This window comes from Choloepus didactylus, chromosome 7 (assembly GCF_015220235.1).
Source record: "Choloepus didactylus isolate mChoDid1 chromosome 7, mChoDid1.pri, whole genome shotgun sequence".
Classification (NCBI taxonomy): domain Eukaryota; kingdom Metazoa; phylum Chordata; class Mammalia; order Pilosa; family Megalonychidae; genus Choloepus; species Choloepus didactylus.
In genome coordinates, this window is record NC_051313.1 from 109,620,263 (window position 1) to 109,641,134 (window position 20,872).

Here is a 20,872-nt window from a genome sequence, read left to right on the forward strand (position 1 = left end):
CATGATTTAGTTGAAGTAACAGATTGAACTTTTGAGTCAAAGGAGTGTCTGGCCTCCCCAGAAACACGTGTCCATCTGATAACCTAAACAAAATCTGGGTTTTGTTTGCAAGGAAGAAGCTGGGTGGGAATGGTGGGGATCCATTGGGTCACAGGAGTCCTCATCCCACTGGTTCTCTAGGGGATTCCTTGGGTAGCATCATACAGTTTAATGAGTGCTTTCTAACTCACACATGATCTTATCTGGTCTAACGAATGATCCTCTAGGTAGTTTCAGCTCTTGTTACCCCCCTTTTATGCACAGGGAAACAGGCTGTGAGAGCTAAGACGGTTGCCCAGTTGTATGTAGTTGGGGCAGAGCCAGAACCTGGGACTTTAGCTGAGGTCTTCAGACTCTAAGTCCTACCCTCTTATCCCTCTACCATGAATTTCCTAAGTGTCTGTCATTCACATGCCACCCTCACACCTGCCACATCCATGTGTTTCCTCTGCTACTTATTGTCTTTTTTTTTCTAAGGTTTTAAAAATAACATTTTTCTTTTCAAACTTTTAATTGTGCAATATAGAAAACTGAAAAGCACAAGAAGCGAACACAAAAATCATCCAGAATCACAAGCAGTTTACAGGTTGACATATCCTTCTAGGTGCTTTATGTGTATACACACAACTGAGCATACATTTTTATGTGGTTGAGATCACACAGAATATATCATGCTTTTTCATGAATATTTACCAATTCAAAGTCCCAAAGCCATGAGTATTGGGATAACCAAGAATACATGACACCAACTCAATCAGGGGGAAAAAAATGTATTCCTCCTTTTCTTGGGGACAAAAATTTCACAGAAGACAAAAATGCAACAGGCCTCTATAGATACTGGCAGAGTTACAAATACTGCATTCCCTTAATGCTCAATTTAAAATTAGACACAAAGCAAGAATACAATAAGTATAATTCATCTAAGAGAATTCATTGTCAGATCTATATTGAAATAGCAAGGTATGTTTCCACTGAATTATTTTAGCAAAGTTTTCCTATGGTACAGCCAAGAGATGCCCATGTACAATGGTTACATCAAATTGGAAATATGAACACAGTTGCATACATCCCTCCCCCTGCACTTAGTTCTGCCTCTATGCAGCCAACCTAAAGAACAAGTTCTGATGCCTCCTGCTCAGAGGTGGTTTAACAATTCCATGTCAAAGATGCTTCTTTTCTAACAAAAAAGATATTTATAAATTCGTTAATACACTAGCTCTACTTTTTATCATACTTTGTCACCTCAAGAAATCTAAAAAGCTTAGACACTGTGAAATAATGAATCTTATCTGCAATAAACACAGGTATTTTATAAAAAATGCACATGGAACTATAGTTACAATCTAAAACTGTCTTCTAGATATAGAGACACTAGCGAAGAGTATCTTTGCTCTTCCTCTTCCACTATTTCAGTGACTAAGTACAGAAATGTGTCTGGCTCCAAGAGGTGGATTAGCAAAGTCACCCCCAGAAGACAGGCCTTGCTTTAAACTAACACAAGGACATTTCTGTAGGGATTATCTTTTTACCTCCATTTTTAATATACTTTGGACATTAGGACTTGTCCTTTAATACACAGCAATAACTGAAATGCCTATACAGAACAATGGTCAAACAATCTGAACTTGTCTAACAACTCGCAGGCAAAGAACCCTTCCCTCTGCACTTCCTTTCCTCTTCCCCACCCCCTGAGCACACTGCTCCAAGACATCTGTCAATGTGCCATTCCCCAAATACAGCCATTCCTCTGTATTAACAGAAAAAATATTTAAAGTGTTATTTTACACTCTCTACTTTTAATATATGTTGTATACTTCTAAGCATCTAGAAATACTAGATGTTTGAAATAAGGACTTGAATTTGTCCACAATACACACTTTGAATAAACCATACACATGTAACAAAGGATATAATCTGTAAGTGTCTTCTAAATAGAATCATTCTAGCCTAGAACCCTTCCCCTTTTCACCTCTATCAACCCAGTGGTTGCATCTGCAATGCTTAGAGGGTTTTTGTTTGTTTTTTTTTTAACGATTTTGTTTCCACAAGTTCTTTTTTAAGGTAACATTAAATACTTTTATTTTTAAAGGAAACTTGGTAAAGCCCCAGGTTTGATGTTCCAGTTAATATATGTTACTTTAAAATGAACACACAACTGTTTTAAAATATTTATTCAGGCTTAGTACTTGGACTCTGGAGCCTGACTGCCTGGCTTCGAATCCCGGCTCCTCCAATCTAGCCGATGGAATTGGTTCTCCACCCAGATATCCTTGGCACTGACCATTCCTGAGTGCCCCAGCCCACCTCCGCCTCTGTGCCAGCACTGGGACTTGACCTGAGGGCTCACTCTGGCTATCAGAGTCCATTGGGCCAGCTACCAGCGAGGCTGGAAGTGTCAGGGAATTTCCTCCCTCCCCAATCCCCAGCAACCTTCAACCAGTGGCTGCTGGAAATGAGTGGATAAATGTCTCAGCTCCTTCTCCCCTTGGGTGCATGTGCTCCTCATTGCCTCCTAGAACTCTGCAGCTGGAATGAGCTCTGGCTGCCCACAGTGGTAACTTACACAATAATGCACCTTTTACTTGCTTCCTTCTCCTCCTGTCTTATTTCCCCACTCCTTCAGGTGCTTTCTGGAATCATCTCCCAACTAAACTACTTCACTTGAGTCCTTGTCTCAGCATCTGCTTCTGGGGACCCCAAACTAAGATAAGCAGTGGGTGAGTTACCTAACCTCTTTGTGTCACCCTTTTCCCACCTGTAATATGAAGGTAATAATAGCACTATACATCATGGAATTTTTGTGATTGTTAAATAAGCATATGTTGTAAGGCTATCTGTGCCTGGCTCAGAGAAACACTTTGCAAGTATAACCTGCTATTATTAATACTGCCTAAAATTCTCTGACATGCTACCATGGGCACTTCACACCCCACTGCCTTAGCTTTCTAGGGGGGCCCCTTTCCTGCCTCTCTTCCCTTATGCTCCACTTACTTTCCGAGCTCCTGCAGACCCTCTTCTTTTGCTGTGGGCTGTCTCCTGGAATTTGGGTGACCAAGATCACCCCCCCCCACACACACACTCACAATGCAGCCCATCCTTCCCATCATACAAAAAACTACCCTGCCTACCCCTGGTGGGTGTTACAAACGTCCAAGTAAAAGTCTTCTCTCTAAATGACCTTTCAGGATTTCTCCGTGTGCCGGTTTGAAACTGTTATGGACCCCAGAAGAGCCATGATCTTTTAATCCAATCTTGTTGGGTAGAACCTTTTGATTGTTTCCATGGGGGTGTGACCCTGCCCATTCCAGGAGACTCTTAATTAGATCACTGGAGTCCTTTAAGAGGCTCAGGAAGAGCTGACAGAGACGCTTAGAGATGCTTGGAGATGCGGATAGAAGAACGTTTGGAGATGCTAAGCTAAGAGATGAAGCCCCGAGTTTGCCCTGGAGAAGCTAAGAGAGGACTCCCAGATGCTTAGAGAGAAACTCCCTGGGAGAAAGAAGCAAGGACATGCAGGAGCTGAGAGAGAGGAGCGAAGGCAAAAGCCCAGAAACATTTTGGGGAAAGCCATTTAAAACACAATCTGGGAGCAAAAGACCAGCAGACGCCAGCCACGTGCGCTCCCAGCTGACAGAGGTGTTCCGGATGCCATTGGCTGTTCTTCAGTGAAGGTTCCTCTTGTTGATGCCTTACCTTGGACACTTTATGACCTTAAGACTATAACTGTGTTATCAGATAAACCCCTTTTATAAAAGCCTATCCATTTCTGGTATTTTTCAAAACGGCAGCTGTTCTGGTTTGTTAATGCCACCATTATGCAAAATACCAGAAATGGATTGGCTTTTATAAAAGGGGTTTATTTAGTTACAAAGTTACATCCAAAGGCCATAAACCGTCCAAGGTAAGGCATCAACAATCGAGTACATTCACTGAAGGATGGCTATTGGAATCTGGAAAACCTCTGTTAGATCGGAAGGCACATGGCTGGCATCTGCTCTGGAGTTCTGGTTTTAAAATGGCACTCTCCAAAATGTTGCTCTTGGGACATTTTGTCCTCTCTTAGCAGCAGCTCCTCTTCAAAGTGTCACCTTCCAACAGCCATCTTCAAAATGTGTCTCTCAGCTGCTCTGCATGTGGGCCTGTGTGGTTCTTTTTAAAGTACTCCAGTGATCCAATTAACACCCACCCTGAATGGGCGGTGCAACACCTCCATGGAAATTAGCCAGTCATTTCACTCACAGTTGATTGAGTCACATCTCCATGGAAACACTCAAAGAATTCCAATCTAATCAACACTAATACATCTTCCCCCACAAGATTGCATCATTTTGGGGAACATACTACATCCAAACCAGCATAGCAGCTTTAGCAAACCGGAACACTCCATTATTCAGGATTATCATATCATTCGCTTTAGACTGGAAGGGCTTGAAAGGGAGGCTTTGGGTCTTTGACCCATGTCCAGCATGGCCCGGGCATACTAAAGCCTGGGTGAGGAAGGCACTCAATAAATGTGGATTGTTAACTGTCACAGCTACCTTTCCTGGGCGTTTATATCGATCTGATGTTGTTGTAGGTGCTTTCCCATATTAATCCTTGCAACCACCCTATGAGGTACATGCTATTGCTATACCCATTGTGCAAATGAGACGCCTGGAAGACAGAGAAGTTAAGTAACCCACCCAAGGTCACACAGCTGGCAAAGGGCAGAGCTGGACACCAAGCCAACTCCAAGGCTCACTCACTTAACCACTGTGCTAAAACCAGGCCAAGGCTATCTCATCTCTGGAGTGAGGAGTGGTGGCATCCCCACCTCCCAGCTGAGAGTCCCACGACAGCTCTTTCTTTTGCCAGATATTTTGCTGTAGCAATTGACTCATCCACACCTGAAATCCAGATGCCCCCCTCACCTTTAGCTGTGGACTTGGAACCTCAAGCAGAGTAGTAAAGCAGGAAATCTCATTTATTCAGAATCCAGATAGCCAGGAAGAGGGAAAAAATAAAGCAAACATGTAAATATACAGGTTGTGTTCTAATTTTATGAGAAGGCACTTGAAAGGCTCAGAGGCCCATACCTGAGGTTTCTTTATACAAACAACTTACAAGCTAGAGATGGCAAATGTCCCCGAACCTCAGATCCAGCCCATAGAACATTGTGCGTGGTTTGCACAGAGGTGTTGTTGTTGTTGTTGTTGAATTTTAGTTTAAATTGAAGTAGTGGAGATTTTATATTTTAATAAATATTTTTTCAGGAAACAAAGGGCATATATGGCAACACTCATTACCTCGGGGCAGCAAAATGCTGGAGCTAAGCAGCATCTCCTCACTTTGGGTGGGGCAGGTGCTGTCTTGTGTGCCAGTCACTGCCCTTCCCAGCTGGTCTCTTGCCACCTGTTAGTTGCCATTTATCACGTGGCTTGTGCTGGTGTTTTTTCCTACACCTAGTTTGTTTCATTCGTTCATTCATGAAAGATTTATTGAACACCTACTATAAACCAAGTAAATCCTGGGGATATAGTAAAAGAAAAAATGACCTTGCCCTCAAGGAGCTTCTGTTTTGGTGGTGGTGGTAAAACGGACAAACTGTAAACATAGTATGTAAGTAACGAATATAGTTTGTTAGTGATTAGTGGTAAGCAGTGAAGGGGCACAGGAAGTGTCAGTGCTGGGGGTTGGTGTTAAAAATCTAGAGAGGCCTACCAGGAAAGGCTATGTGACAAATGCGACTTTTGAGTTAAAGCCTAAAGCAAGTGAGGGAGTGGGCCAGGTGGTAGAACATTCTGGGCAGACAGAATAGCACACGCAAAGGGAACATGTGGGCCTGGTGTGTTCCAGAAGCAGAGTGAGTGAGCCAGAGCAGTGAGTAGTGGGAGACGGGGTGGGGGGTGCAGGCCATGTAGGGTCTTGTGGGCCTCATGAGGATTTTGGCTGTTGCGCTGAGGGAAATGGAGGGCCGGGGGAGGGGGCTTGTTGAGACCAGACTGGAGTGGGGAGCAGGGGCGGGTCAGGGACACCCCTCAGGAAGCAACCGCTGTAATCCAGGTGAGAGATGACACCACTTGGACCAGGTGGAGGTAGGGAAAATAGAGAAAAGGAGGGGGGTTAGAGATGCAGTTTGGATTTAGAACCAACCAGAAATGGGTAATGGATTGGATGTAGGGGACCAGTAAGGAAAAGGAGGAACTGAGTTTGGACCAAGGAGGTAGCGGTGGTGTTAATGAAAAGAGGTTAGATTCTGGAGATACTTTGGAAATAGAGCTCCTAAGATTTGCTGATGGATGGATATGGGTTCTAAGAGAGAGGAATCAAGGATGACACCAAGTTTTTTGGCTTGAGCAATTGGAAGGATGGGGTTACCATTTTCTGAGACAGGGAAGCCTGTGAGAGGAGAAGGTCTCTGGGTAGGGGGGAAGGGGATGATGGGTGGAGGGCGGGACGGGCATATTAACTGGGATCTCAGTTTTGGAGAAGTTGAGTTTAAGATGCCTGTTGGACATCCATGTGGAGTTGCTGAGAAGGCAACCTCCTATGTAAAAACAGGAACAGAAAACAGGTAAACTCACGTGCCAGCTCTGATTTGGTAGTTTTGCTTAGAGGATTGTATTGAGGAGATTTTTAAAGGCTGTCCAGACTCAGTGGGAGAGTTTCCTTCCTGATCAATAGTCAAGCCTGTCTTGGGAGCTGGATAGTAAGAAATAGTGAACTCTGTAGTGTGGGAAGAAAATATGAGAATTTCTATTTGTATGTATTTTTGTCTTTTTAATATTTATTAGTATGTACTATAATGTGCATAATAGATTAGCAGGTGGATATAGTTTATAAATTATGCATTCTCTATATATGTTATGAGAGTGTGCTGGAAGTTTTTACTGATAGGAATGGATGAGCAGGTTTTTTTTTAATGTTTTTTTTTTAAATACAGTTTTATTGAGATATATTCACATACCCTACAATCATCCTCAGTGTACAGTTATTCACAGTACCATCATATAGTTGTGCATTCATCACCACAACCAATTTTTGAACATTTTTCTGATTCCAAAAGAAATAAAAATAAAAGTAAAAAGGAACACTTAAAATATTCCACTACCACCCCTATTCCACCCTATTTTTCATTTAGTTTTTGTCCCCATTTTTCTACTCGTCTGTCCATACACTGGATAAAGGGAGCGTGAGCCATGAGGTTTTCACAATCACACAGTCACACCATGTACCATGTAAACTACATAGTTATGCAATCACCTTCAAGAATCAAGGCTACTGGGTTGCCGTTCGACAGTTTCAGGTATTTCCTTCTAGCTATTCCAGTACACTAAAACCTAAAAAGGGATATCTGTATAGCACATAAGAATGCCCTCCAGAGTGACCTCTCAACTCCATTTGAAATCTGTCAGCCACTGAAACTTTATTTTGCTCCATTTCTCTTCCCCCTTTTGGTCAAGAAGATTTTCTCAGTCCCATGATGCCGGGTCCAGGCTCATCCCCGGGAGCCATGCCCCACATTGCCAGGGAGATTTCCATCCCTGGGAGTCACTAGATGAGTCGTTTTGAAGGTTACTGATCTGAGATATTGTTCAAGTATAACAGATGCTCAAAATAGTGACCCAAAATATTATAAGCCCTGAAGTGTCTCCTGAATCCTCATATTTGATTTTTTAAAAATAAAATATACATTTAGATACAACATGACTGTGGTATTTCTACCAAAAAATACTTAATCTGCATCTAATCATGAGAAAACAACAGGCAAATCCAAATTGAGGCAATTGCGTAAAACAACCAGCTTTTAAAAATACCATCGTTATCTAAGACTTAAAAAAAAAGTCTCAGGAACTGTTCTAGATTAAAGGAGATGAAAGTGTTAGGGAAACTGAATGCAAACATGGTTCTTGATTGGATCTTGAGTTGAGAAGGAAAAAAAAGTAATAAAGGCCGTAATTGGAACAATTGAAGAAGTTGGCATATAACTTGTTGGTGGTATTGTATCAGTATTTAATTTTTTAATATGATAGTTGTGGTTACATGGGAGACTGCTGTGTCTGTAGGAGGCCCAGGCTGAAGTAGTTTGGGATGAGGCGTCATGATGTCTGTGAATCTCAGATGGTTCAACTCTAGAGCACATGAATTTAGGTGAAGGGTGAGTCAGTGTTCACTGTACCATTCTTACAGCTTTTCTGAAGGTTTGAAATACTTCAGTCATAAGTTGGGACACATAGTACCCTTATAAAGGTTTTTCCAATTCTCAGAGAACTAGGCAAACAGTGTATCCCACCACTTTTGGTCAACTAGTCATTTCAGCTGCAACTCTGTCTTCACCTTTCCTAAGCAAAAAATTTGTCAAATATTCTCCACCACAGTAGTAATCCTGGGATGTTTATTTTCCAGTTACCTTCACATCCACTGAATTACACTTATCATCATGAATAGTCCTTAAAGATGAGGATGTTTGTGCTTTTAACTACCACAATCACAACTTTTTGAAAGGGCTTACCATGTGCCAGGACCTGTTCTATGTATTTTACACAGATTAACCCATTTCATCTCACAATGCCCCTTTGAAGGAGGTGCTACTACTATCTCCATTTTCACAAAAGGAAACTGAGGACCAGGGAGGTGAAGTAACTAGCCCAAAGTCACACAGCCAGTGAGGATGGAGTGGCAGAGAATGTGGACCCAGGCCCTGCAGCGTTCACCACCACCCTGGACCATGCATTTCACATTGTGAGCTGGGTTATCTAGGTTGGCTAGAGCTGCCATGCCAGGGGTAAGGCTTCTGCCACTCAAACTTCTGCTTTTCTCTAAGAGGTTCTGGGTGCCTGTTCATAGTGGACAGGGTACTTTCTGAGAGAAGGAATAAAAATAATAACAGAAACCACCTGTGCCGGGCATGGGTGAGATGTTTTCCACACATTGTCTCATTTAGTCCTCAAAACACTTCTTTGGGGCCAGGACTTTTGTTATTCACATTGATTAGGAGAGAAAATTAAGACAGAACAAGACAGATTCCAATACTTCCTCAAAGTCCTAAGGTGTGGAGCCAGCCTTTGAACTGAAGCAGTCTGACTCCAGAGCCTTGTTTAGGGGATGACGGGGTCTCCCTGCAAGCCCACCAGCCCTAAGGCTTGGTTCTACCTACTGTCTCAATGGATCTGAAAGTAGCTGAGTCTTGGATTGTAGGCTATGGGGTGATGGACTTCACCCATCACCTTTTGTCCTCCTTGGTTCTGGGATGGGGACATTTCAGTGACGAAGAGGAGGAGCGGGAGAAGGCAGAGGGGGAAGAAGAAAGCATTGTATCCTTCCCCCTTGGGGCATCTTGTATGGCCAGCGACATTCCATTCTCAGCCTTCCTCTAAGCTGACATTTCATTGACTAACTTTTCCTAATTGAATGCACCTGGGCAGAAACTTGTTGACATTATTGGCCCCATCATTGCTTTGTCTTTTTCTTCTGTAAGGAAGAAAGAAGCGGAGCCCTTATTCCTTTGAGGTGGAGGTAGTTGGTAAAGCTCCCAGGCAGATCAGCCAACATCCCAGGAGCTCCTCTGCCCTTGCCCTGGGTTGGGCTCACCTGCCCCCTCAGCGGGCAGCCAGCTGGTGGCTGTCGGGCTCCTTGGACCCTGCACTCAAGGATGAGAGCCCAGCTCTACGCATGGCAGTCCCAGCTATGAGTGGGGCAAAGGTGGCCCTCAAAAAGCTCTGCTCCCCGGGAGCTGCCTTTCCCAGGGTGTAAGAAACACCCCAGCTTCCAGGACTGGGCAGCTTTTGTGTGCCCCTCGCTCAATTAATAAATCAACAATTAATAAATCAATACACACGCTCATGGAATAGCACAAGAGGCAGGAGAATGAAGTGGTTAAGAGCATGGGCTCTGGATCCAGATGGCCTGGGTTGAATCCCGCCTCTACCACTGACTAGCTATGTGACCTTGGGCAGGTACTTAGCTACTCTGAGTATTGGTTCCCCTTTCAGGGGGAAGGGGGCAATAATAGGATACTTGTAAGGTTGTTATGAAGATGAAATGATTTATTGCATATCAGTATGTTTAGAGCCTGGAACATAGTAAGCACAACAGAAAAGCCTTCTATTCTTGCTTGTGGTCATAGCACAGTGCTACGACCTGCAGAGGAAACATGGGCATTTAGGACACAGTCCCGTCCTTCAGGGGAGTCAGTGTAGCATTATAAGGGGTGTGGTTTTGGAGAGGCTAAATAGGTCTTTAGTAAGTCACTTAATCCCATCATACCTGTTTTCCCATCTGAAAACAACCTTAAGAGGGGTATTGGGAAGAGTGAAATGAGGTGGTGGGTTGTAAATGCCTTGCCTGGTGCCTGGCACAAAGTTGGATCTCAATACATGTGGATATTCTTCCCCTTTAGAGGAGCTCATTTTCTGGCTGGGAAGAGAAAGCATATCCAGAGCCAGGGCATGTGCAATGGGATCAGCAGAAGTCTGGAAGCCAGAGGGTTAGTTTCTGTAGCTAAACTGTTCTAGGAAGGCTTCCTGGAGGAGGTAGGACACCAGCTGGTTCTGGAAGGATGAATAAATAGATTGAGCAACGAGGATACTTCAGGTGGAGAAAATGGGGTAACCAATGATGGAGGGGGGATTGAGGATATGGGGAAGGCAAGGAGAGGACCTGCCCTGTTGCTTTTTTCCCTGTCCTATTGTTAACAGTCTGCAGAGGAGGAGATTCTGCTACTCTTTCTTCTTTCCCATATCATTGTCTTATCGCAGTTTTCTCTGCGATCTTACTTACATCCCTCTTGCTGTCGTTGAGTTCTGTTCTCTAGAAGTGGAGGGCAGTAGTTATTTCAGATCAAATGAGCTTTTGCATCTTCCTCAGAAGCTTTGTGCCTTTTATTGGGGTAAAGACCAGATGAGGTTCTTTAAACAAAAGTGGCAGGAATTTTGAGGGCCAGATTCCAGTGAAAGTCTGGCCATGAAGAACCAAAATAAGGCATCATCTAAAATGCAAGAACCAGGCCTGGGAATGCTTGTAGCAGGGAAATGAGTGAGATAAAGGACAGCCACTGACTAATCATTTGAGAAAAATGTTGACTAATCATCTGAGAAAAATAAAGCTGAAGTTCCATTTAATATGATACACTGAATAATTATAGGTAAAGATTTACATGTTAAAGAGGAAAACCTCTTTTGTTTAAAGAATAGAAATAAAAACCTTCTATTTGTTAAAAGAAATCCCACTATGAATTAAAAATGAATGGCAAACAATGAATTAAAAATTGTAAGACATATGATAAAAAAATGACAAAGGGTCAATGCTTTTAAATCAATAAGAAAACAACAAATATCCCTATAAAAGAATGAGCAAAGGACATGAATAATTTACAAAAGAAGTATAAAGTCTAATAATGTCAAAATATATTTATTATTACTAATAACCAAACTGCTTTTCATCTTTCCAGTTGGCAAAGATATTTTATAGATTCCCAGGCATACCTTGTTTTAGTGCACTTCACTTTATTGCGCTTCGCAGGTACTGCCTTTTTTACAAATTGAAGGTTTCTGGCAACCCCACTTCGAGCAAGTCTATTGGTGTCATTTTTCCAACACCATGTGCTCACTTCATGTCTGTCATGTTTAATTAAAGTATATATGTTGTTTTTTTAGACATGATGCTATTGCACAGCTAACAGACTACAGTTAACTGTAAACATAACTTTTATATGCACTGGGAAACCAGAAAATTTGTGTGACTTGCTTTATTGTGATATTCTTACTGCAGTAGTCCAGAACTGAACCCACAATATCTCTGAGGTATGCCTGTGCCCAGTGTTGGTGGGAGTGGATTGGTCCAGCCTTTCAGGAGGGAAATTTGGTAATAAGAATTGTATCAAAAGCCTTAGCATGTTTCATAACCTTAGATTGAGAAATTCCACTTCTAGAGATTAATCCACTTCTAGAAATAAGCATGAGTGTGCACAAAGATATTACTACAGAAATGTTTTACAGTTTTGTTTTTTTTTTTAATAGGGAAAAACTAGAAACAGCTTAAATTTCCAACAATATACATACCCATTTGGTAAAATACATCATGATACATTCACCCCATGAAATTCTATGTTGCCCTTAAAAATGATGTTCACTATTTACTGACATGGAAAAGTGTTAATGGTATATTTTAAATGAAAAAAGTAACTTACAAAGCAGTTTTTGATGATCCCATTTTTGTGACTGTGTGTGTGTTATTCCTGGAACAAAGATTAGAAAAATAGACACTTTAAAGGATTATCTCTGGATGGTGAAATTACAAGTGATTATTATTTTCCTTTTTTTTTGCTAATCTGTATCTTCTACATTTTCCAGAATGCAAATAAATATTCTCGTGATATGAAAAATGCAACAAAATTTATTATATAAAAAAGAACAATTCATTGAGAAAACGCATAGGTAGCATAGGACTTGCCTCTTCTATACATTGTCATTGCTCTACTAACTTGCTTCCTTAGTGTTTCCTAAGTGTGAGGCTCCCCAGGAAAGGCAGGGATCCCCAAGGACTTCTCTCTTTTGGAGCATTACTGGGGCCAGTGGTCTGCCTCTTAGTCTTGTGGAATCCAGCTTTGGGGAACACAACAAAGTTTCCCAAAGTTTTGGGAGGTGGAGAAGAAATGGCAAATGGCAGGTTTTATAGAGCCTGAACAAAAAGCTTCCTCGGTGAGGATCTATTTCCTTCACCCACGTTTTCCCCAACAGAGAAACTAACTAAGGCTGACTTGAAAGGCTTGTCCAAGGCCACACAGTCAATTTAATGACAAGGCGAGGCTTTGAATCTCCGTCTTTCCATCCTGTTGTATTTTTGTAATGAGCTGATTCAGACCAAGTTTCTCTCACTTTAGTGGGTATAGGAGTTACCTGGGGATTTTGTTAAAATGCAGATTCTGATTCAGCAGGGCGGGGTGGGGCCTGAGAGTCTGCATTTTATCCAGCTCCCAGGTGATGCGCTGTTGCTGATCTGGGGACCAAAGTTTGAGTAGCAGTGGTGTAGAGCACAGATTCTGGAGCCACAGGGCCAGATTTCCAAACCCAGCTCTGCCGCAGACTACCTGTATGACATTTATAACCTCTCTGTGCCTCAGTTTCCTCGTTTGTAAAATAAGTATACTACCTAACTTAGAGTTTTCGTGAGGATTTAATAAGTTAATACATGTTAAGTGCTTAAAACAGCGTTCAGTAAGAACTAGTTATTTATTATATTTCCTAGAGTTTGCAGCCGGTGAGGTAGGGTTTGATGAATGAATATATGAATGAATGAGTAACCTCTGGAGAAAATTCTTTCGTTGGCGATTAGAGTCAGAGAAGCAAAAAGGGAAGGCCTGCGTTGGTGGGAAGAGGCCCACCTCCCAGAAAATTCTCTCCACCGGGGGTTCAGGAGGGCCCGGGGCGCCCGGAAGTCAATGCGGCCGCCCGAGTGGGGGGAGGGGGGCGAGCCCTGCCGGCCCTTTCCGTCTGGGGCGCTGGCGGCTCCGCCTCTTGAACGTTGCGACGACGGAGCATTCCACGGTTGCTACATCGTCGCGAGGGGCGGGCCGCCTGTCAGGGAAGCGGCGCGCGCGCGGGCGGGTGGCGCGCGGGCTGGGGCTCCGCCGCTCAGTGCCAGCGCCAGCGCCAGACCCGCGCCCCGCGCTTTCCTGCCCGCGGCCTGCTTTCTGGCTCATCAGCCCGCACTCCCGCCCTGCCGGTGCGCTGCCCGAGAATGGAGCTGTTGTGCTGCGAGAGCACCCGGCAAGCGCCCCGGGCCGGGCCGGACCCGCGGCTGCTGGGCGACCAGCGTGTCCTGCAGAGCTTGCTCCGCCTGGAGGAGCGCTACGTGCCCCGCGCCTCCTACTTCCAGTGCGTGCAGAGGGAGATCAAGCCGCACATGCGGAAGATGCTGGCATACTGGATGCTGGAGGTACTTTCGGGACAGGCCCACCCCTCCCCCGCACCCCTCGCACCCCCGACTCCGGATATCCCCCGGCAGCCCTATCGGGGCATCCCGGTCCCAACCACAATCAGGAAGATGCTTCGGCCGCCCAGACCTCTGGGGCCTAGCCTTTCACTTGGGCACCCTAGCAGGCTACCTACGTGATGTTCCCTTCCCTTCCCCAACCATGATCGATTCCTTCCGACATGTCACTTGGCACCCTAACCCTTGGTTCTTCGGACCGGGAAAGCGGGACAAGGGCCATCTTCTCCCCTCCGGCGTCTCTCTGCGTCTCTCCCTCCCCCGCCCAGTCTTCTCGGGAGAGCGAGTCTGGAAAACTCTGGACACGTCCGCCCCCGCCCCAGAGCCGGTTCCTGTGTCTTGTCGCGGGGTTCTGGCGGAGAAAGCAGTGGGGGTGGCGCGCGCACTGTTCCGGCCGTCAGGGAAATGAAAAGTGCGGGAGTCTCCTCCCTTCCCTTTGGGTGTGTGCAATGGGTGATGGTAATTGAGGGGAAGGTCCCAGCTCTCCGGGCTACCATGGGTGCCTCTTCCGTTCCCTCTCGCTGTGGAGGAGGGGAGCTTCATTTTGGAGTCGTTGGAAAGGGACAGACTGAAGGAAGGTCTCCTCTGTCCTCCCCCCTCGGGGAGGGGGAGGTAACGCAGAGGAAGTGGGGGGGGGGAGGAGAGTCACCTTGGGGAAGATGCATCCTTCTCTGTACTGGTTCTGGTGGTCACTGTCTGTACCTTAACCCTTCTCCCATTTTTGCCCCCCATTCCACCTCCCCCCAGCGCCCCTCCCCCGTAGTGCTGCTGCCTTTCCCTCACCCCTGCCCTAGTAGTGACTGTGAGCCCTCCCCCAGGTGTGTGAGGAGCAGCGCTGTGAGGAGGAAGTCTTCCCCCTGGCCATGAACTACCTGGATCGCTACCTGTCCTGCGTTCCTACCTGTAAGGCGCAGTTGCAGCTCCTGGGTGCGGTCTGCATGCTGCTGGCCTCCAAGCTGCGTGAGACCACGCCCCTGACCATCGAAAAACTGTGCATCTACACCGACCACTCCGTCTCTCCCCGCCAGCTGCGGGTGGGTAACCTCTGCTCCCTCCCCCTCTCCCACTACCTTCCCACTTCCCAGGAAAAGGAAAGCAAAGACCTCAGAGGCCTTCATGCCCTCTAAGGGAGGGAGCAAAGCCTTTGAGGCAAGCCGAGGCTCTTTTTTGAAAGGAACTCCGGGGACCAAGAGATGGGGCACTGGTTGATGGTGAGGGCATCTTCAGCCCAGGCCTGAGCTGCCAGCATGAACAAATCCTCCCTCCTCCTCCTGACCTCCAGGGGGCGCCCTCCTTCCTGGTCTTTCCTCTAGACAGCAATAAGCAAAACTGCATGTCTTCAGACACTATTACTTTGCCTCTGGGTTTGCACAGCCCCCATGAGTTATTTATTGGCATCAGAAGGGTATGTTTGCACACCCCCACTGGAGGAGGGGAGGGGAATGTGCTTCATGTGGAGGAGGGAGCTGCCTTGGTCGAGTCTTCATCTGGGTGTGGGCTTTGTGATAGAAAAGCCTCCCAGAGCAGATTAGAGCCAGACCCTGATTGCTCTGAGGATGGGCTGAGATGCTTCATCCTACCTTCTTTACTTCCCCTTATATCCCAGAAAAGACCTCCTTCCTAATCCTCCATTCCCTGTCCTCATTCTGAGGAACTTGAGCAGCTGCTTTGAGCCTGGTGGAAACATCTCCCCCTTTCCCCTTAGCCAGAGGCCTGGGCTGAGGGACAGACAGGGAGCTGAGCTGCAGCTGCTTCCGATGTGATAATGATGCCCCCTCCCTGGTCCGCCCACTTTGACCAAGGTCTTTCATAACACTGTGGGGAGCTGCTGTCACCCCTGTGGTTTGGGAAGTGGCTCCCTGGGCCTCTTGCTGGGAACTTGGGTTGCACTCCTCCTGAGGCAAGGCAGGAGAATCACCAGTTCTCTTGACCTCCTGAGCCTGGGCGGAGGTGAGGGAGCTGCCTGAATCTGGAAGAGGTTATTTAGGGCATGTTGTAGATCATTTCCTGGGGGGTTTGGGGGTGAGGGTGGGTGAGGCAGCACCTTCCTCCACCTTGCTCGATGGCTGGCCAAGTCTTCTGACCCTGAGAGAAGTCTCTGGGCCCCATCTCCCAGGGAGGAAGGCAGCATGCAGGTTGCTGTGATTGGCTGGCCTGGGAAGCCAGGGTACTGGGGCCTCTGACTGCTGTGAGTCCGAGGAACAGGATTCCTCTTCCTGCCAAGTAGCTCTCAGAGATGGGAGTAGGAGGCCCGAGTCGGGAATCTGGGAGGCCCTACAGCTCTTTGTGATGAATCTGGTAGTTGTTGGCAAGTCTGAAGGGGAAGCTGGTTTCCAGGACCGGCAAGCAAGATGTTTGGAGGGGTTTGGAGGTTGAAGACTTCCTTTTTGTGAAAAGACTGGAATGGTGTATATATGTCTGAATGAGGGGAGTTTTTCCAAACAGGCAAAAGCACTCTTGCCTCATCCCCTCTGCCTGAGCCGGGGGTGGAGTATGCAAACAACTTCCTAGAAGATTAGTGTTGGAAGGGACCTTGGAGAACTCTAGTCAGTCCAAATCCTTGGGCAGCAGAAAAGGTGGGAGGTCCAGAGGAGGAGGGAAGTTTCCTGCCTCAGCATTGCAATGAAGTGGGTGAGTTTAGAATCTGGGTTTTCTAGCTTCAGTGGGTGGCCTTGAAGGCCAGGGATATATATGATGGAAGCTGCCAGACACTGCAGCTAAGCACTCCCAGGAGTATGTCCTCTGCCAAGCTAGGGCTAGAATCCTCAGGGATTGTCTCTGCTACAGGGCAAGTGTCCTCTTTCCCACACCCAGGACCCCACAGGCACCTCACTCCAAGTTGCCTTCCAGCTGCTTCCTTAGAGGCTGGGTGGTTTCTGTTCATTCCTCAGTTAGGAGTTTGGTCATTGGGACAAGCACTGGGAATAAAATCCTACCTTCTTTGCTCAACTTCTTCTTGCTTGAGGGCAGGCTATTTTCTGTGAAGCCCTGTGAAGGACTTGGGACTGATTTGGGAGGATGACATCTAGGCTGGGGCCAAGAGGGGAACAGCTGTGGCTGGGGGCCTGGAAGAGGTTGGGTGGGGTTGCCATTTCTGCCTCAGTAAGGGGTCAAACACATGAGTTCCTTCCTGAGATAAAACAATGAAGAAATCCTCATGTGTGCAACTCAGAAATGGGGCCAGGGCTGGGAACCCCAGATGAGCAGATTGGGGGGGGACTCCCGTTCTGTCCAGGACCTAGCCATGGTCTCTAGGCTTGGGTAGGTGGGGACGGGGTTTGGTCCCTCAGGGAACATCTGGACCCTCCTGTTTGCCTTGGCCTCTGTTTCTCCTCCTGGAGCTCAAGTGACTATGAGCATTCTCTGGGTTCCTGTTCAAGGGGGCAGGGTGGGGTGGGCCCACCCCCAATGTCCCACCAAGGGGATGTGGGTTGGGTTAGGCAACCTCCCCTTTGAGGAACCTCAGGAGAGGCTGAGTGGCTCTTTCAGAGATGTGGCCTCATGCCCATTCCTTAAGAGGGTATGGACTTGGCTGGGATGCAGAGTTGGGAGACAGGCTAGTGGTGATCTCAGCCCTGGCTGTAGAAGTGCTTAGAGCCCTGAATGAAATCAGGAGATGGCCTGACTGTCATCTAAAGATAATCAAACAGGATCAAACATTGTATCTAAAGATAATCAAATAGGATTAAAAGAGATAGTTCATGTAAAGAAAGCCCTTAGTGCTGACACTTAGTAAATGATCACTAGATGCCTAAAGCAAATGCCCTCAGCTCTTCTTCCTTGTCCTCAACTGCCCCCCTGCAGTGCCAGTCCCTAACCCCAGAAGCAGAACTGGGGTCCTGAGCTTCAAGTTTGATGGGTTTCCTTCCCTGTGAGACTTCTGTTTTACTCCCTCCCCTTTCTTGCTTCAGCCATTGACCTTACCCTCTCGCCCAAACCCCAGGATTGGGAGGTGCTGGTCCTGGGGAAGCTCAAGTGGGACCTGGCTGCTGTGATTGCCCATGATTTCCTGGCCTTGATTCTGCACCGGCTCTCTCTGCCCCATGACCGGCAGGCCTTGGTCAAAAAGCATGCCCAGACCTTCTTGGCCCTCTGTGCCACAGGTAAGTACCCTGCATTAATTTTTGCTAAATCAAAAAAAAAAAAAAAAAAAAAAAAAAAAAAAATCAGAAGACTTGCAAGGGTAAATAATTAGGGGATTCCAGTTTATATGCTTCTCAAAATTCATTTGTGAAAATTAAATCCTCAATGAACCCCAGACTCAACATAGAAAGCAGCAGAACGTAATCAGAACTGTATGGGATCTTAGATGGGGAGACTCAGGGCTTACAAAGGGGATGTGACTCATCCCAGGTCTCCCAGTGAAGTGGGAGCAGAACTCAGGTTTCTTGATCCTAGTTGTGTTTCTATACCAGGGAGGGTCTCATTCATTCCGAGCCCTGGCCAGGACAACCAATGGACTATCCGTGACTTGGGAATTCTGGTGTTGGCCCTGATCTCTCTAGGATAAAGAGGCCTCTTCCTGCCTTCTTCCCTTGCTGATGTCTTACACTGCTCACTGCTGTTCTTTTCCAGTATGTTCCCTGCTCTGTTCATGGTGCTTGGCACTTTCTGAGGAATAGTAACTCTTTGTCTCATGGTTCCCTCTTCTCTTTCCAAGATTATACCTTTGCTATGTACCCACCATCCATGATTGCAACAGGCAGCATTGGGGCTGCAGTGCAAGGCCTGGGCGCCTGCTCCATATCCGGCGATGAGCTCACGGAGCTGCTGGCAGGGATCACGGGCACTGAAGTGGTGAGTGCTGGGGAGCTGGGTGGTAGCGGGTCCGCTCATGAAACTGCACTATTCCCTGAGTCTCCAGCAGAGGGGGTCATTCACCCCCAACCTTGTCCTGACTCCTGGTTTCAGGCCCCCAAGCATTGGGGCTTCTGTGGCTTTTTATCTCCTGCCTTGGTCAGAGAAGGCCAAGTGTTTTGGGTGGGGTGAAGGGCCCTGCCCCTGGGTACCTGTTTCTTGCCAAGTGGTGTGTTGGAATGGGGGTGGGGGACTTGATGTCGGATGCAAGGCTGCTCTCACACCCTCTTGCCACATCCTCTTGCCAGTTTCTGAGAACTGAAGGTTGATTCCTGGGGTTGGGCTGTGGCCTAACCTCCCCAAACTTCCCTGTGCACTGGGAGCTGTCCTTCCCCTGCACCTGCTGCCAGATACTCTGGGGGGTTGGCGAGGGAAGTGGACCTTCGTCTGCTCCACCCAGCGGTCCCTCACTGTTCCATGTCCCCAGGACTGCCTGCGGGCTTGTCAGGAACAGATCGAAGCTGCGCTCAGAGAGAGCCTCAGAGAAGCCGCCCAGACCAGCCCCAGCCCAGTGCCCAAAGCCCCTAGGGGATCCAGCAGCCAGGGGTCCAGCCAGACCAGCACTCCCACAGATGTCACAGCCATCCAACTGTAGCCCTGGAAAGGGCCCCTGGTGGCCATGAAGAGCAGAGGAGGGGACACTGCCCCCCACCCCCACCCCTGCCCTCCAGGAGTGAACCACGCCACCTATGTCTGAAGCCTGAGGGGGCTCCTATTTGCCCCTTGCAAAGCCGAAGAGGCAAGTCCTACCTATCCTTGCATTGTGCACTAAGGGGCCAGACGAGCTGCATTTGGGTGGCAAGTCAGGCTTCTCTTCCCCTGCCTATCCCTCCCCTCTCCCTGCTGCCCACCCCTGCCTCTGGCCAGCTCCTTCCCTTACTCTAGCTAGGGTTGGTCCAGGCTGGTCAAGGACAGAATTGAAGCAAGTAAAACACATGCACCAGCATCCTCTTTTGAGGCCCCTCTCTCGCTGGGGCTTTCAAGTTCTCAACTGCCAAAATGCCTCAGTGCCTTCAAAAGGTGTTGCCCCTTCTAGGTTATTGCATTTGGATGGGAGTCCTTCTAAAGAGGAAATCTCAGACATTCTGATCTGTGTAAGGGGAAATAGTCTGGATGGCTGGTCACCACCCTTTGGAAACACCTGAATAATCCATGCTCACAGCTGTTCCCAGAGAGAGGGGCCTAGGCCTCCATCAGAGGGACCAGAACCAACGAATTCCTCCTTGCTTTGCTTTTCACTCAGCTTCTCCCGTGTGATTGAGGGGTCGGTGCTGAAGAAAGAAGTCGTATTAATTTATTAATTTGCTTTGTATACAACTGTAAGAGGGTGCGGTGGGGCCCATGTACCCCACCAAGTGGTGGTAACCCTGGTGGTTGCTGTTTCTCCTCCCCTCTGCTACTGGCTAGAGAATCTTTGTGGCCAAGGAGCTGCTACAGCCTGGGGTGGGGCCATGCCCTCCTCTCCCTTTGGTCTCTGCTCCTTCTCCAGTGAGGAGGATGAAGCAGGGATGCCCTGGAGGTGGCTGAGCCCGCTGTCTGGAGAAGGAGGCAAGCCCTGTTGACACAGGTCTTTCCTACGGCCACAGGGTCCAGGCTGGTAGCCCAGGACCATCATGCTACCGTAATAAAGATTCCGGAATAAAATTGGCCTTGGCTTCTTGGGATGAATGGTGGTGTGGATAAAAACCTATTTCTAGAATGTATGAAGGTAAAGGTCTTAAGCTGGGGTGCGCAAGCTTTATTCATAAAGAGCCAGTTTACACACCCTATGGGCCATTTGGTCTCTACCCCAAATATAGTCAATTCTGCTATAATGTGACATGCATTCCAAGAAAAACCACTGTACTCTGCAAATCAAGCCATCTAAATAGAGCTTATGGGGAAAATAGGGCTTGAGGCACAACACTCAAAACTAGTCAGTGACACACTTTTTTTTTTTTAAAGGAAACTAATAAAGAGGTAGCAATTTTATACATATTAAATGGTTAAGAAATACAACCACTACAAT

General features: G+C 47.0%; 1 protein-coding gene across 6 annotated transcripts in view; it reads left to right on the forward strand.

Annotated features, from left to right (window-relative positions):
* The window catches only part of CCND3 (cyclin D3), an 86,414-nt gene that overhangs the window by 57,096 nt on the left and 8,446 nt on the right, over positions 1-20,872 (forward strand). For 2 of the 6 annotated variants that reach the window (XM_037842100.1, XM_037842101.1), the window contains exons 2-5: positions 14,826-15,041; positions 17,951-18,110; positions 18,668-18,804; positions 19,292-20,511. In XM_037842100.1, the coding sequence (XP_037698028.1) occupies positions 14,871-15,041; positions 17,951-18,110; positions 18,668-18,804; positions 19,292-19,459 (636 nt within the window). In that variant the 5' untranslated portion in view covers positions 14,826-14,870 and the 3' untranslated portion in view covers positions 19,460-20,511. Of the gene's footprint in view, positions 1-12,037; positions 13,954-14,825; positions 15,042-17,950; positions 18,111-18,667; positions 18,805-19,291; positions 20,512-20,872 lie in introns of those variants that run through there. The other 4 variants (XM_037842096.1, XM_037842098.1, XM_037842099.1 and 1 more) reach the window with 3 other exon arrangements.